Source organism: Ictalurus furcatus, chromosome 16, assembly GCF_023375685.1.
Source record: "Ictalurus furcatus strain D&B chromosome 16, Billie_1.0, whole genome shotgun sequence".
In the NCBI taxonomy this organism is placed as follows: domain Eukaryota; kingdom Metazoa; phylum Chordata; class Actinopteri; order Siluriformes; family Ictaluridae; genus Ictalurus; species Ictalurus furcatus.
The window spans coordinates 7,619,962-7,633,639 of NC_071270.1; the positions used below are offsets into that span (position 1 = coordinate 7,619,962).

The window sequence follows — 13,678 nt, forward strand, 5'->3', positions numbered from 1 at the left end:
AATTCAGCACTGAACTACGTTTCCCGTCAGCCACCGCACCTCGCTGGAATATGTCACATGACTGTTTTGCACCTATGTCATGTTTTTTGTTAATGAGCACATACATTTAAGTCACATCTTGCAGCTTCTGCTTTGTCTAGCATTTGTCTTTTATGGTCATTGTTGTCTGTGTTGTATATCTTGTTCCCTTGCCTTGGTATTTCTTATTTTGCATCATAGTATTTTGTTTTTGCCCTTTAATAAAGTAAGTCTGCACTTGCAGCCGCCTTTGCCTCCGTTACATGACAGAACGCTAGACCTATAACCATGGATGCAACAGGCTTGCATCAGTGCATGTGGGCCCAAGAGTAGAAGATCCAATAGAATCAGAGGCAGATCGACCAGCTCGAGGCCCTCCTGGACCAGCTCATGTCTAGGCCTGAAGTCAGGCACCTCCTCTGGGAATTTTTTGGAGGGGGGCACCTGGTCTGTCTGGAGGCATCTCCCACCCTCCCTGATCTGCTGAGAATATCACTCTGCCTCCTTGCTCTGCTGAGGACATCACTCTGCCTTCCTTCTCGGCTGAGGAATCCCTGCTCCATTCTACTTTCCTACCCCACAGAAAATGGCACTACAGATCACAGCCTCACCATGGGCATCACTCCATCTACCTGCTATGCCTCGGATGTCACTATGCCCGGCTCCACTTCGGATGTCACTCCGCCTTCCTACTCCAGTGAGGACATCACTCTGCCTCCTTGCTCTGCTGAGGATGTCACTCCACCTTCCTGCTCAGCTGAGGATGCTGCTATGCCTTCCTGCTCTGCTGAGGATGATGCTCTGTCTCCCTGCTGCACTAAAGATGTCGCTCCTCCCCTCTGCTGTGCGCCATACATTGTTCCCCCTTCTTGCTATGTGAAGGACTTCACTCCCCCTTCTTGCTTCACAGAGAATGTCGCTTCCCCCTCTAGCCTTGAGGAGAACGTTGCTCCTCCCCCGGCTCTGCAGAGAATGTCACTCCGCCTTGAACTTCGCTCCCTCACTGGCTTCAAGGTGGTCATCCCTCCGTGCTCATGCATGGCCTTGGATGTCACCCCACCCCTCGGCTGGGCAGAGGAGATCGCTCTGCCTCTTTGCCAGAGAGAAAACATCTTGTCTCTTGCCAGCTCTGTAATGAGTGGTGCTCCTAAGGACCCTGATCAGCTGAGCAACATCTTGTCTAGGTGTCCAGGACCCCCTCCCAAACCAATTTTAATGCGTTGAGAGCCACACATTCGGCACTGAACTACATTTCCTGTCAGTCACTGCACCTCAATGGAATGTCACATGACTGTTTTGCACCTGTTTCACATTTTTCATTAATGAGCTCATGCATTTAAGTCACATCTTGGACCTCACTCTTTGTCTAGCGTTTGTCTTTTGTGGTCATTGTTGTCTGCTACCCAGGTTATGTATATCTTGTTCCCTTTCAAAGGGAACTTTGATGTTGCATTTAGCATAACAGTATGGGAAGCGCCTTGCGCGCATGACCGGTATGTAAAATCATGCCTCTACTTATAGGCCTGCCATGATCAGGTGACGTGTTAATTAAGCAGGTCGCATGATATATACATGGCACCTGTGAACCACGCCACCAACCTTATTATCTTCAGCGAGACTGCATGTCTGTTGTTTGTGTGACAAAAAAACGTTTCATTTCTACTCTATATTTTGTCAAAATCTCTAAACTTTTCTATCCCTTTTTTAGAAAAAAAAAGAAAAGAAAAGAGAGGGAAGTAATGAGCGAGAAAGAATTCAGGAGGTGTGTTACGGCTTGCTCCCGTTTCATCACGGGGAATAGCGCACACTTTCTGGGTGAAAGTAAACACAGAAGGCAAGTATTGCAGCCCGCCAACCTCCGCAGACAGCCAGGGGAACAGGGCGGCCACAGTCGCAGCCTGCTACTAGGCCTGATCTGAGAATGGTCATAAAGGCCAAGCAGGCAAAGAAGAGCAGTCCTGAGGGGCCATGGAGGGACGTATCAGGGGACATGAGGTTGTTAGGGCAGTTAGCTCCCAGTGCTACTGTAGGGTCTCCCCTAGCCAAGGCTGTCCCAAGTTTTCAGTCTTCTCTGGTCAGCGAGCTGTCACAGGGCAACAAAAATCTGATGCTTTCCCTCCAATAGAATGTGGAATAGTTAACATCACTAAAAGACCATCGGGCAGCGTGGAACTACTGCCAAATGTGTCTCCATGGGTTCTATCTACCGTAGAAAAGGGTTACCGGGTCCAGTTTATAGCTCGACCCCCCCGGTTCAGAGGTGTGCTCACCACAGTAGTCAGCACAGACCAGAGCCTGATGTTAGCACAGGAAGTAAGTTCCCTTTTGGACAAAGGGGCCATAGAACATGTACTCCGTTCCCTAAGGGAGGGAGGTTTTTACAGACGTTATTTCCTGGTCCGCAAAACAGATGGGAGTATGCGGCCAATTTTAGATCTGCATCGTCTGAACTGTACTCTTCGGACATACAGGTTCAAGACACTGACGCTCAAACTTATCGTGCCACAGATTCAGTTTGAGGACTGGTTTGTGACGATAGATCTGAAAGATGCATATTTCCACATAGGAATATCGCCCAGCCACAGGAAGTTCCTGAGGTTTGTGTTTGGAGACAACACATCAATTTCGGGTTCTTCTCTTCGGGCTAGCTTTATCCCCTCGTACCTTCACAAAGTGCATGGATGCTGCTCTGGCTCCCTTGCGACTCTAGGTCATCCGTATACTAAACTACCTGGACGACAGTTAATTCTAGCACGATCCAGGGAACCGGGGGTTCAACATCGAGATGTTGTTCTCACCCACATGAGGAGCTTGGGGCTCGGGTTGAACCTCAAGAAAAGTATGCTTACTCCAGTGCAGAGGACAACTTTTCTAGGGGTTATATGGAATTCTACTACGATGAGGGCATTTCTATCCCCAACACGTGTAGGATTGATCCTATCAACTTTGAGCAAGATAATGGTGCACACGTGGCCGAGGTCACGTGTATATGCTTTTCCCCTGATCGGTCTGCTCCCACAATTCTAGCGAGAGTTCTCCAAGACGGTCTACGTCTGCTGCTAGTAGCACCTTATTGGACAGGTCGAATATGGTTCTCGGAGATAATTTCCCTGCTCAACTGTACTCCTTGGGAGATTCCCATCCGCAGGGATCTGCTGTCTCAAGTCGAAGGGCTGATTTATCACCCTCGGCCAGAACTATGGAAACTGTGGGTCTGGCCCCTGAGGGGCACCAACTCATAGATTCTGGTATCACAACTGAGGCTGTAGAGACCATGTTAAACGCTAGAGCACCATCCACAAGGAAATTGTATGCACTCAAGTGGAGGCTTTTTGTCTTGTGGTGTGAGGAACATCAGCTAGACCCAGTGAACTGCGCAATAGCTACAGTCCTGGAGTTCTTACAAGAACGTTTCTCAGCAGGGTTGGCTCCTTCTACAATCAGGGTTACGTGGCCGCTGCTTCAGCCAGCCACGCCCCGGTTGATGGAGCCTCTGTGGGGCAAAATCCTCTAACTTCGAGGTTCATGCGTGGTGTCAGACGGCTGAGGCCCATCTGCAGGCCATGCATACCTTCCTGGGACCTTTCTGTGGTCTTGGAAGGTCTGTCAGGAGCCCCATTTGAGCCCTTAGAGTCAGCCTCTGAGAAGCTTCTGACTCTAAAGTTAGCTCTTCTACTGGCCCTGACATCTCTCAAGCGAGTGGGAGGTCTACAAGCTCTCTCTGTTGCCCCTTCCTGCCTTGACTTTACCCCTGGATTAGCTAAGGCCTTCCTGTATCCTAGGCCGGATTATATTCCTAAAGTGCCTACATCGGCTGCCCACCCTGTGGTGTTGCAGGCTTTCTGCCCTCCTCTGTTCCTCACACCGGAACAAGAGAGGATGCACCTGCTGTGTCCAGTAAGGGCTCTCTGTACTTACGTCCACCGCTCCGGCCAGTGGTGTAAATCAGAGCAGCTGCTGGTCTGCTTTGTTGGCGACAGTAGAGGTGATGCTGTGTCAAAGAAGCGCATCTCTAATTGGATAGTGGAAGCAATCTCTATGGCTTACGAGGAGCGCGGTCTCGCCACGCCTCTGGGCATAAGACCTCATTTCACTAGGGCGGTTGCCTCCTTGAAGGCTTTGTCCAAAGGGGCATCCTTACAGGATATGTGTGCTGCTGCAGGATGGTCTACACCACACACATTCATTCGTTATTACAGCCTGGATATTCATTCCACCCCAGGCTCTAGTGTCTTGCAGTGACCTTGACCTCGAGTGTCTTGCAGCTTGGGTCTTTTTGAACAGGCCGTACCCTCGGTATGACGGAGTGGGTATTCCCATTCCCATACTGTTATGCTAAATGCAACGTGAAAGTTCCCTTTGAAAGGGAACGTCGGGGTTATGCATGTAACCCTGTTCCCTGAGAAGTAAACGAGATGTTGCAGAGCTCTGTCATACCAGGGCAGGCCTGTGAATTGTGTCTTCGCTTCAGATAATAGAGGCTGGCGGCATGGTTCACAGGTGCCATATATATATCATGCGACACACTTAATTGCCACGTTACCTGATCATGGCAGGCCTATATGTAGAGGCATGATTTTACACAAGCTTCAGATACCGGTCACGCACGCAAGGCGCTTCCCATACTGTTATGCTAAATGCAACGTCTTGTTCCCTTCTCAGGGAACAGGGTTACATGCGTAACCCCGACGTTCCCTTGCCTTGGTATTTCTTGTTTTGCATGATATCCTTTTGTTTTTGTCTTTCACCTTTAATTACACCTTTAACTTGCATCTGCCTTCGCCTCCATTACATGACACAATCTGGAAAACAAATTCTTCTGTCCTGAAGACTCTCCCATTGCAGAAAACCTATGGGCTGTTACAAAGTGCTGACACCCCAGACTTCTTCCATAAATGCTAAATATAAACATATTAATGATTATACATTTTTTGTGTACAATCAATGATTACAACAAATATAAACAGTGTGTCAGTGCAGGCAGGTTGATCACAGTCACCTGACAGGTTGCTGATAGTCTATAGATGGTTTTTAGTTAGTTGAATGTCTACAGTGGGATATCCAAAAACATCTACCAAAACTTAATCTCATATACTCTCTTACACCTCCCAATTCATGCTGATTAGTGCTGTAAACCAGTGGTTCCTAAGCCTGTTCGCATAATATACTTGCCCTGCACATTAGTGTTTTCCCCTCTCAAATAGCCTGTTGGAAATAAAATAGACATGAAACACGAGGGAGACCAAGTATCCATAAAGGAGAGGAAGACCAAAAGCACACAGACGAGGAAGACCTGGCCATTAGGGCTATGGACCCAGATTAAACTGTTACAACGGCGGAAAAGTTGGACATTTTGCAAGAGACTATCCAGAGCAACAGCAAACTGAACAGTGCTAGAACAGTGATTCAATTTTGACCAGAGAGGTAATTCCTAGAGTTGGCATACCATCTCAGATTAGCTCTGACAATGGCTCAGCGTTTGTTTAAAAAAAACAAAAACAAAAACATAAAAAACAGTAACTGTAAATAAATTAAAATTTTGATGTGTTTATCACCCTTAGTCACAGGGAATAATGGAAAAGGTAAATGGTCCCTTTAAGGCTAAGCTTAACGGAATTTGTGCCGACACTGAACTCGTTTCGATAGATGCTCTACCTCTTGCACTAATGACCTATCGCATGAAGACTAAAAGAAATATGTATCTAACACTGCATGAAATGCTTATGGGTCGACCCATGTCTGTGTCATATCTGAGTGGTCCTCATGAAGGACTGCCGCTGGAGTAATTGCAGATGGAACTAAGAGCATATATGAGATAACTAACTGCTATGTATGAAGCTATCTATTCAAAGGAACAGAGCTGGGGACTGCAAGTGGAGACAGAAGTTCCTTGTCCAGTGACTCCTGGAGAACAGGTGTACCTAGGGGTGTTCCAGCCCAGTCTGTGCGATGATTGGTCCCAAGTGATGTGCTGCGATCCCTTTGCACACCGGTGCTGAGGGAGATCTCTCTGTGGTCTTGGTTTGTCTGCAGGCCCTCCAGGAGGAACAGGCGGCTAACTCTGGCTTTGGAACACGCCTCCGCCTTCCGCTGTGGCTCTCTTGGTTTCTTTCTGGTGACTGGGCTGCTGCCCTGACCCACTTGGGTGCGTCCCTGCTTGCCCTCTATCTCGTCGTGGGTCTTGTTGCCTGTTGTGTGGTCCCGTGTGCAAGGCGGTTGGTGGTGTCCTCCGTCACCGCTAATACATTTTCTGGCCAATACATTGTTATGGGTGAGGCGTTACCACCTCAACGGGGGGTGGTGTTCAATCATAGACGGGAGACCATGAGCAGCGAGAGAATGGCTGAAACAGCTGACTATGAGGATATGAGACCCCGACCCCCGAGTCTGAGTCTGATGACGAGGAGGTCCTGTGAGGCTGGGGACACATGAAGGTCCTATTTGTACAAGGTAGTGGCCACCTGGGGCCTATCCGAGAAAAACAGGACCCGCAGAGACAGCAGCCGAGGATGAGAAGACGACGTGATGAGCCATGTCCTGGGTGTAAGTGCTAGCCTAACCTCTCCCCAAGGGTCGCCCTCTATGGTACGTAAAGTTCCTGGGCTGAAGACAACCAGCATACAGAGAGGGGAGAAAGATGGACTTAAAACTGGAGACAGAGACTGACTATTTAGGTTGTTACAAAATGTTTGTAATGTGACATGTGTTGTGCAATGAAGTGTGACGCAATCAGGCACGAGAAAAGTATAACGGTGCTGTCGAGCACATGGTGCTGGCAGGGTGGGAATTTTTCCTCCTTAGAGGTTTTTTCACCCACCCCTGCATGTGAGATTTGATTATTGGGGAGAAGCAACACACTGCGCGGTCCCGACAAATACAAAACTGATGGCTGATAGACCCAGTTGAGAAAAATAGGGACGTGTAGATCCAATCAAGTATTTACTCATATTAGCCACTCATACTAACGACAGTAGTAGTAATAATCACTATTTAGGGGGTACAAAGTTAATCAACGTGTAATCAAAGTAGTCAGGGTTCAAAACAATATATACGCGTAGTAATTGAGAAGCATAGAATCGGCCAAGGGCAGAATCAATTTCCCCACAGATACGCAGTTTGTGAGGCTTTATAGCCTCAGAAGGAGGAATGTTGGAAATAAAATAGACACGAAATAAACATGAGGGAGACCAAGTATGAGTAGTATGTAATTTTATTGAGAATTCATTGGGCTGGTGGGACTGTAAGAACTGACGTTCACCTAAGACACAACACACACAGATAAGCAATGCGCAGGGGGATAACAATACATGTTTTGGTTAGTGCGGCAGGCCTCAGAGTGTAGGTGGAGTACGTCTGCACGCAGGCAGAAGTTCAACTAAGAGACACACACACAGAGAGGCCTGGTGTGTAGGCAGAAAACAGAAATTATTCTGTTACATTTTCTGTTTCATGTAAAAAAAAAAAAAAACTATTATAGGGTAATGTACATGCAAGCACTACAAAAAAGAAATACAGAACAAACATAAAACTTACTCATAATGTGGAGATGGTGTATTTGAAGGTGTGGAGAATCCTTTCTCAACGAAAATCCAGTCAGGAGTGACACAGACGAAGGTCATGTTATTTTTTAAGAGTGAAACAAGACAAAATATAAGGGTATTGAAGCCGAGCTGCACCTGCGAGATAAGCCCGTGGGAGCAGGGTCACTCACAAATGCCGATTAACGTATGTAATGGTGGTCTGGGACAGCTAACTCTAAACATATTGGTGTCTGGTCATCCTGACCCTAAGAAAACGGTATAAATAGGAGAGCTTCAGCTCTGGGTTTTTTAGATCACCCTTGGGACGTCTCAACTGTGTGGATCTCATGGAACAAATAAACTTGGACCCTTGCTTCTTCTCACTCACTGGCTCTTGGTGTCTTACTTTCTACCTTCATCTGGTTAATATATGCGAGTATCTGTTTCTATGTTAAATATTAATTGTCTTTGGGTAATAGGCAAAAATTGATGCAACAAGCCTCAGAAGGATTAGGATTAACTGCCTAATTAGCTGCTTACTGGATCAGCTCTATGAGATCAAAAGCACATGGATACTCAAGGACCAGGGTTGGAAATAGCTGCTTTTAAATTTTTGACCTCTTACCCACATAGTTAATGATGAAACCCTCTCCCTTGCCAAAGAACAGGCCAGCTGGGTCAGAATGGAAGGTGATGGTAAGATCAGGAGTAGAGGAGGTAAGCTTGAATGGACTGTTTCCTCCCACATATTGGCCCAAGATGCGTGTGGTGACCTCATCACCATCCAGAATGGTCAGCATATCACTGTCACTAAGGTTCAGACTGGAGGGAGAGAATGTGAGACAGATAGAGATATTCAAGAAGCCTACTAATGCCAACAATCTGTAAATAGTATAAGTTTCTAAGCTAAACTGATACACCAGATTTACTAGATTTAACCAGGCTCCACTATTTGTTCCATATACAGTCCCATCCAAAAGTACTGGAACAGCAAGGACAATTCTATTGTTTTTACTATACATTGAAAACCTTTGGGTTTGAGATCAAAAGATGAATATGAGATGATAGATCATAATTTCAGCTTTCATTTCCTCACATTTACATCTAGATGTATTAAACAATTTAGCACATGGCACCTTTTGTTGGAACCCACCCATTTTTCAAGTGATTAAAAATATTGGAACAAGTGATTGATAGGTGTTTCTTGCTGCCTTGTTGTGACCTGTTAAATTGATTGTTTAAAGAATTAATAGCTCTGAATGTCTACTCTTGGTTTAAGCCCTAGGTTTCACCTCTGAAGACTGCATTTGTTGTTAGAAAGGATAAAGCGACATGAAGACCAGAGAGCTCTCTATGAGAGAAAAGCAAGTGATTTTGATACTGAGAAAAGAGGGACAATCTATCAGAGCCATTTCACAAGCATTGGGCATAGCCAGTACAACAATTTGCAATGTCCTAAAACCACTGGTATACTAACAACCAGACATGGAACACGTCAGCCAAGGAAAACAACAGCAGGTGATGGCAGAAACAATTGTTAAAATACAATTGTTATTTACTTTAATTTACTTTAAGACTATCTGTTCCTATACTTTTGCTCACCTTAAAATTGGGTAGTCTGCAAAGGTGGCATGTTTTAAGTTGTTTAACACATATAGATGTAAATATCAGTAAATGAAAGCTGAAATTCTGATCCATCATCTCATATTCATCTTTTGATCTGAAACACAAATGTCTTCAGTGTATAATGAAAACAATAGAATTGGACTTGCTGTTCTGATACTTTTGAAGGGGGATGTATGTCCTAAGTAGATCCCTACAACAAAGTACTTCCCTTTCATAAAAGGTAAAATACAGCATATTTACAGAGTTGGAACTATACAAGGAACAATTTTTCTAAACATGTATGTGTATTAATGTTAATGTGTGATGAGAAAATGAACCCACAGCTGCACATCCAGCAGGATACGCTTTTCCTCACCGACATGAATTCTCCAGCTGCAGTCCTCACCTTCACCATACCAGTCAGGCCAGTTCGGGGATAAAATCAAGCCACTGGGTCCAGACAGGTCTCCCCCACATAAAGCTGCACATATAACACACACCAATTAATAACTCATTAGTTTCCTGTTGGATTGCTCTATTCTCTCACTGTCTCTTACTCAGTCAGTGTATTTTGGGGAGGTAACTAACAGCAATGCTTCCATTTGTTCAGAAGCAACTGTAATTAGAGATTTTCAAATATATACATTTTGGGTTGTATTCAGAGTTGGCGACACAAACACAAATTGCATCAATATTCATGCAGGAAATGTTCCTCATATTCTGAGTCAGGTTACACAGGTACCCAAGTTGATTTTCTGTGTTGCCCGCTCAGATTACTAAAAATACCCATATGTAGTTCATGCGGCCAAGGTTGCCAGACTTTTCTTAAGTAGACGTGTTGTGATGGGGTATTAAATATTATCTAGACCACCGACTTTAAACCCAAGCACCTGCCTTTAAGTTTGAATAAAAAGCAGACTGAAGAAGCAGTTTTTTTTTTATTTGCTGTCAAATGAAATATGAGAAAGCCTAAAACAAAAGACAGTATTTGAAAAAGACAACATGAAAGACGAGATGGCAAACATTCAAAAAAAACATTGAATAAGAGTCTAGTCAACTTTATTAGGAACATCTGTACACCTGCAGCTTCATGCAATTATCTAATCAACCAAACAAACAGAATAAATCCATTCCTGAGGTTTGATTAATCCTAACAATTCCCACAGGAGCTATTGTTGCAGCTCTGGTTAAAAGGGCACAACTGGGCAATCTAGAAACACCTGTCAGTCAAATGTTCCAATATTTTTGATCACTTGAAAAATTTGTGGGTTCAAACAAAAGGTGCCATGTACTATTTTGTTAAATACATATCAATGTAAATATCAGGTAATGAAAGCTGAAATTTTGATTATCTTAAATTCATCTTTTGATGTCAAACTCAAATGTCCTTGGTGTATAACAAAAACAGCAGAATTGCCTTGCCATTCCAATACTTACAGACGGGACTGTGTATGTTATGACCTTTTCCTTCCTAAACCTCTCCTGCCTCTCCCTTGGTGTTATGGTACTTTATGTTTTACAAATTGACCACTGACTAGAACCCATAGTAATAGTATGGCGGTATCCTTATGTCACTGACCATCAAAGGCAGAAGAGTTGATATCCTACCCTCAACTTGTAATGCCAGTCCTTGAAAGGCAACTCCAATTTGCCCCAATGACCCAGTATGTTACTGCAAACATAAGCAACTCCTGATAGCTATACATGTGTAACAGTAAGGCTTTAATGTCTCATCTGAAGCAGATGGGGTTGCCAGGCCCTGACCTGAAGGCATGGCTAGTAGCAGAATTTAAATTTAGACCTATGCAGCTTAGTCATCAGAATCCGCTGATCTGATGCAATCACTGAACTGTATGTCACACCTCTCCTTGAACATCTGTCTGTTCTGTGATGATATAAAACCTCTGTCTGTTCTATAGATGATATAAAACCTGGGTTCAAGATGAAGCAGCAATAACACAGAACCTTTCATTTTCAACACAAAATCTCACACATCCCCCAAAAAACAAATATTTTCACATGTTAACAGCACAAACTTGTCAGCATCTGCATTTAAACAAGACAACAGAAAACAAAAGAACAGACTATGGAACCGAACAGAAGAGAAAGTGTGTGTAGAGAGAGTGAGTGTTTGTGTGTGTTAATATGTTTGGACATGTGTGTGCGCGTGTCCTGCCTCTGTCGACACCCCCCCCCCACCCTCTTCAATTGAGTCGCTAAAAAAGTGAGCAGATGTTTGCATCCACATTCAGACCATTGCAGCGTATTGCAAGTTTTACGACCTCAATATACATGATATAAACTAATTATTAAAACTATATATATTCGTTAATATTTAACAGTAACAGAGGTACTCCACCGAATGTAGCCAAGTAAAAGTACATTTCTGTGATTAAAAATGAACTTTTGTAAGAGTGTAAGTATGGCCAGTTTAACCTACTCTTAAAGTAATTATTATTATTATTTTTATAAGTTACTCAATTAAATGTAACGAAGTAAATGTAGCATGTTACCTCTGGGTATCGTACAGTAAAAGTCTATGTCATACAATCACCACATAATGTAGTGGTAAAGAACATGTGTGCACGTTTATAAGAAGATATCCAGGTATTTAAAGAAGGTTTGTTATAGAACATACATTTCAGTATGACATATTCGGTTACATCAGCAAACTCCACTTCAAATGCACCTGTCTGAGTAGTCTGAGGTTTTTGAGGTCTGAATACCAATGTGTGCAAATTTGTTGTTAACTCCTCAATATTCACCATTGGGCTCAGACTTGGCATCATTACTTGAAAGGGAAGAAACCATGGACCTGCACCAGAATAATCTAACATGCAAAAATGTTTACAATCCCAAATTGTATTTTCAGGAAAAATACTGTTATCTATGAAAAAAAAATCATGACAGTTAATAAGGCTCAGAGGAAGCCAAATAACCTGCAAGCATAATTTGATAATGAGCCCAACTTTTGGGAAATAGACTGCTGAATCCTAGAAAGCAGGTGAGAATAAGCAATTAGTCTCATGGGAAGAATCAGTTGACACTATTGTTAATTCAAAATGTGTTCTTTTTGTATACTTATACCTTTACACAGAGGCTCTGTGTCATTCCAGTAGGGGTCTCGTGTGTTGATGCACTCAATGACAGGAGGGCCTTGCTCCAGAGAATGGCCAGGTTCACAGGAGAACTGTACTATGGCTCCCACACCATAGGTTACGTCTGTGGTGCTGAAGTTTCCGTTTTGGATGTATGGCTCATAGCAATGACCCTTCTCAAATGCTGCTCAGATAGAATTACAAAAGTCAGCATGGTGTGAATGACATTGTGAGGGTTTTGTGAGGGTCACCCATTCATATACTACGGACATTTTAGACACGCCAATCAGCCTACCATGCAAATGTCTTTGGACTAGGGGAGGAAACCGGAGCATCCGAAAGAAACCCCCACAATTATTTTAATAATTATCTTTCTAAATAAGAACAAACTTTGTAGGACTTTGTAGTCCAGTTGCCAGGGCTGAATATTAATTGATATTTGAAATGCATGTTAAGAGGTAACTCACCCTCATAACGGATATTGAAACCAGTATTCTGGTCATTTGGCTTGTCTGTTATGAACTGGATTCTGACTGCTGGGCCCTCACTGATGACTCCCTCAAATGGGATAGGAACGCCCTGACCAGAGTCAAACAGAACCACGGCGCCAGCATCCAGACCACTCCACAAAACAAGCCTGAAGCAAAAATGAGAGGTAATACTCAAAAACATACAGTGCCGCCAAAAAGTATTTACCCCTAGTGATTATTTCTCTTTTTGTTGTATTGCAACATTATTTTTTGTTTCTTTTGGACTGACCCTCTACAGAAATAAAATTAAATAAACTAATACATTAAAATTAAATCAAATTAAATAAATTATTTTTAATGTCCTCTCAATTATTGAAGAAAAGAAAATCTAAAAAAATAAATAAACCCTGATTAATTGATTAATATTTAAAATCCCCCTGTGTCCAATTGCATGGTTGCACAATAAATATCACAATGAATAGCACTAACTTTGGGAGGTCTCACAGCTAAAATGGCACATAAGATTAGTCTTGCTGTTATAAGGACCAAGGAACCGCCTGTGAAGCTTTGAGATGAAGTTCTTAGGATGAACAAAATGAAAGTTATTTCTAAGTTTTATGGCATGATCTCTGTGTCTCAGTTCTGAAGCTCTCAAGTCTGTGTCATGATGTCTTGGTACAAAACAGGAACCATGACCTTCGATAGAATTAGTTTTTCCCATCTCTCCGGCTCCTATCCTCTTATCTCTTGGGTATGTATGACATGCCTTTGTGAGCATTAAACAAAAAACTGTGTTTTGTGTGAAAGAGAGGAAATCAGATTCAAATTCTGGTTCTGACTGGTATCGGACAAAAACTTAACAGTTATGAAAAGACCTTAGCTCTGAACCTTCCTAGAATCCCTGTGAAGTCCATTATAACAATGTAGAAATATATGGCACAACCAATACACTAACATCAGGCCACAT

At 43.4% G+C, this 13,678-nt stretch overlaps 1 protein-coding gene across 2 annotated transcripts; it reads right to left on the reverse strand.

Annotated features, from left to right (window-relative positions):
- Positions 1 to 6,431: 6,431 nt before the first annotated feature.
- LOC128620143 (seizure 6-like protein) lies at positions 6,432 to 13,423 on the reverse strand. 2 transcript variants are annotated; one of them, XM_053644843.1, is made up of 6 exons: positions 12,709 to 13,423; positions 12,231 to 12,425; positions 9,486 to 9,624; positions 8,168 to 8,360; positions 7,552 to 7,591; positions 6,432 to 7,276 (listed from the first exon to the last, which is right to left on the reverse strand). In XM_053644843.1, exons 1-6 carry the CDS (start codon positions 12,911 to 12,913, stop codon positions 7,005 to 7,007), a joined length of 1,044 nt encoding a protein of 347 aa, XP_053500818.1. In that variant the 5' UTR covers positions 12,914 to 13,423; the 3' UTR covers positions 6,432 to 7,004. The 2 variants fall into 2 exon arrangements, with proteins under 2 accessions (XP_053500818.1, XP_053500819.1); XM_053644844.1 differs by having other exon boundaries at positions 6,432 to 7,393; positions 8,164 to 8,360.
- Positions 13,424 to 13,678: the final 255 nt, after the last annotated feature.

Coding starts and splice junctions, on each gene's coding strand:
- LOC128620143 (XM_053644843.1), bottom strand. CDS start 12,913: ATGTTTTTGAGTATTACCTCTCATTTTTGCTTCAGGCTTGTTTTGTGG. Junction 12,426..12,708: donor TTTCAATATCCGTTATGAGG/GTGAGTTACCTC, acceptor CTATCTGAGCAG/CATTTGAGAAGGGTCATTGC. Junction 9,625..12,230: donor CACAGAGCCTCTGTGTAAAG/GTATAAGTATAC, acceptor TTATATGTGCAG/CTTTATGTGGGGGAGACCTG.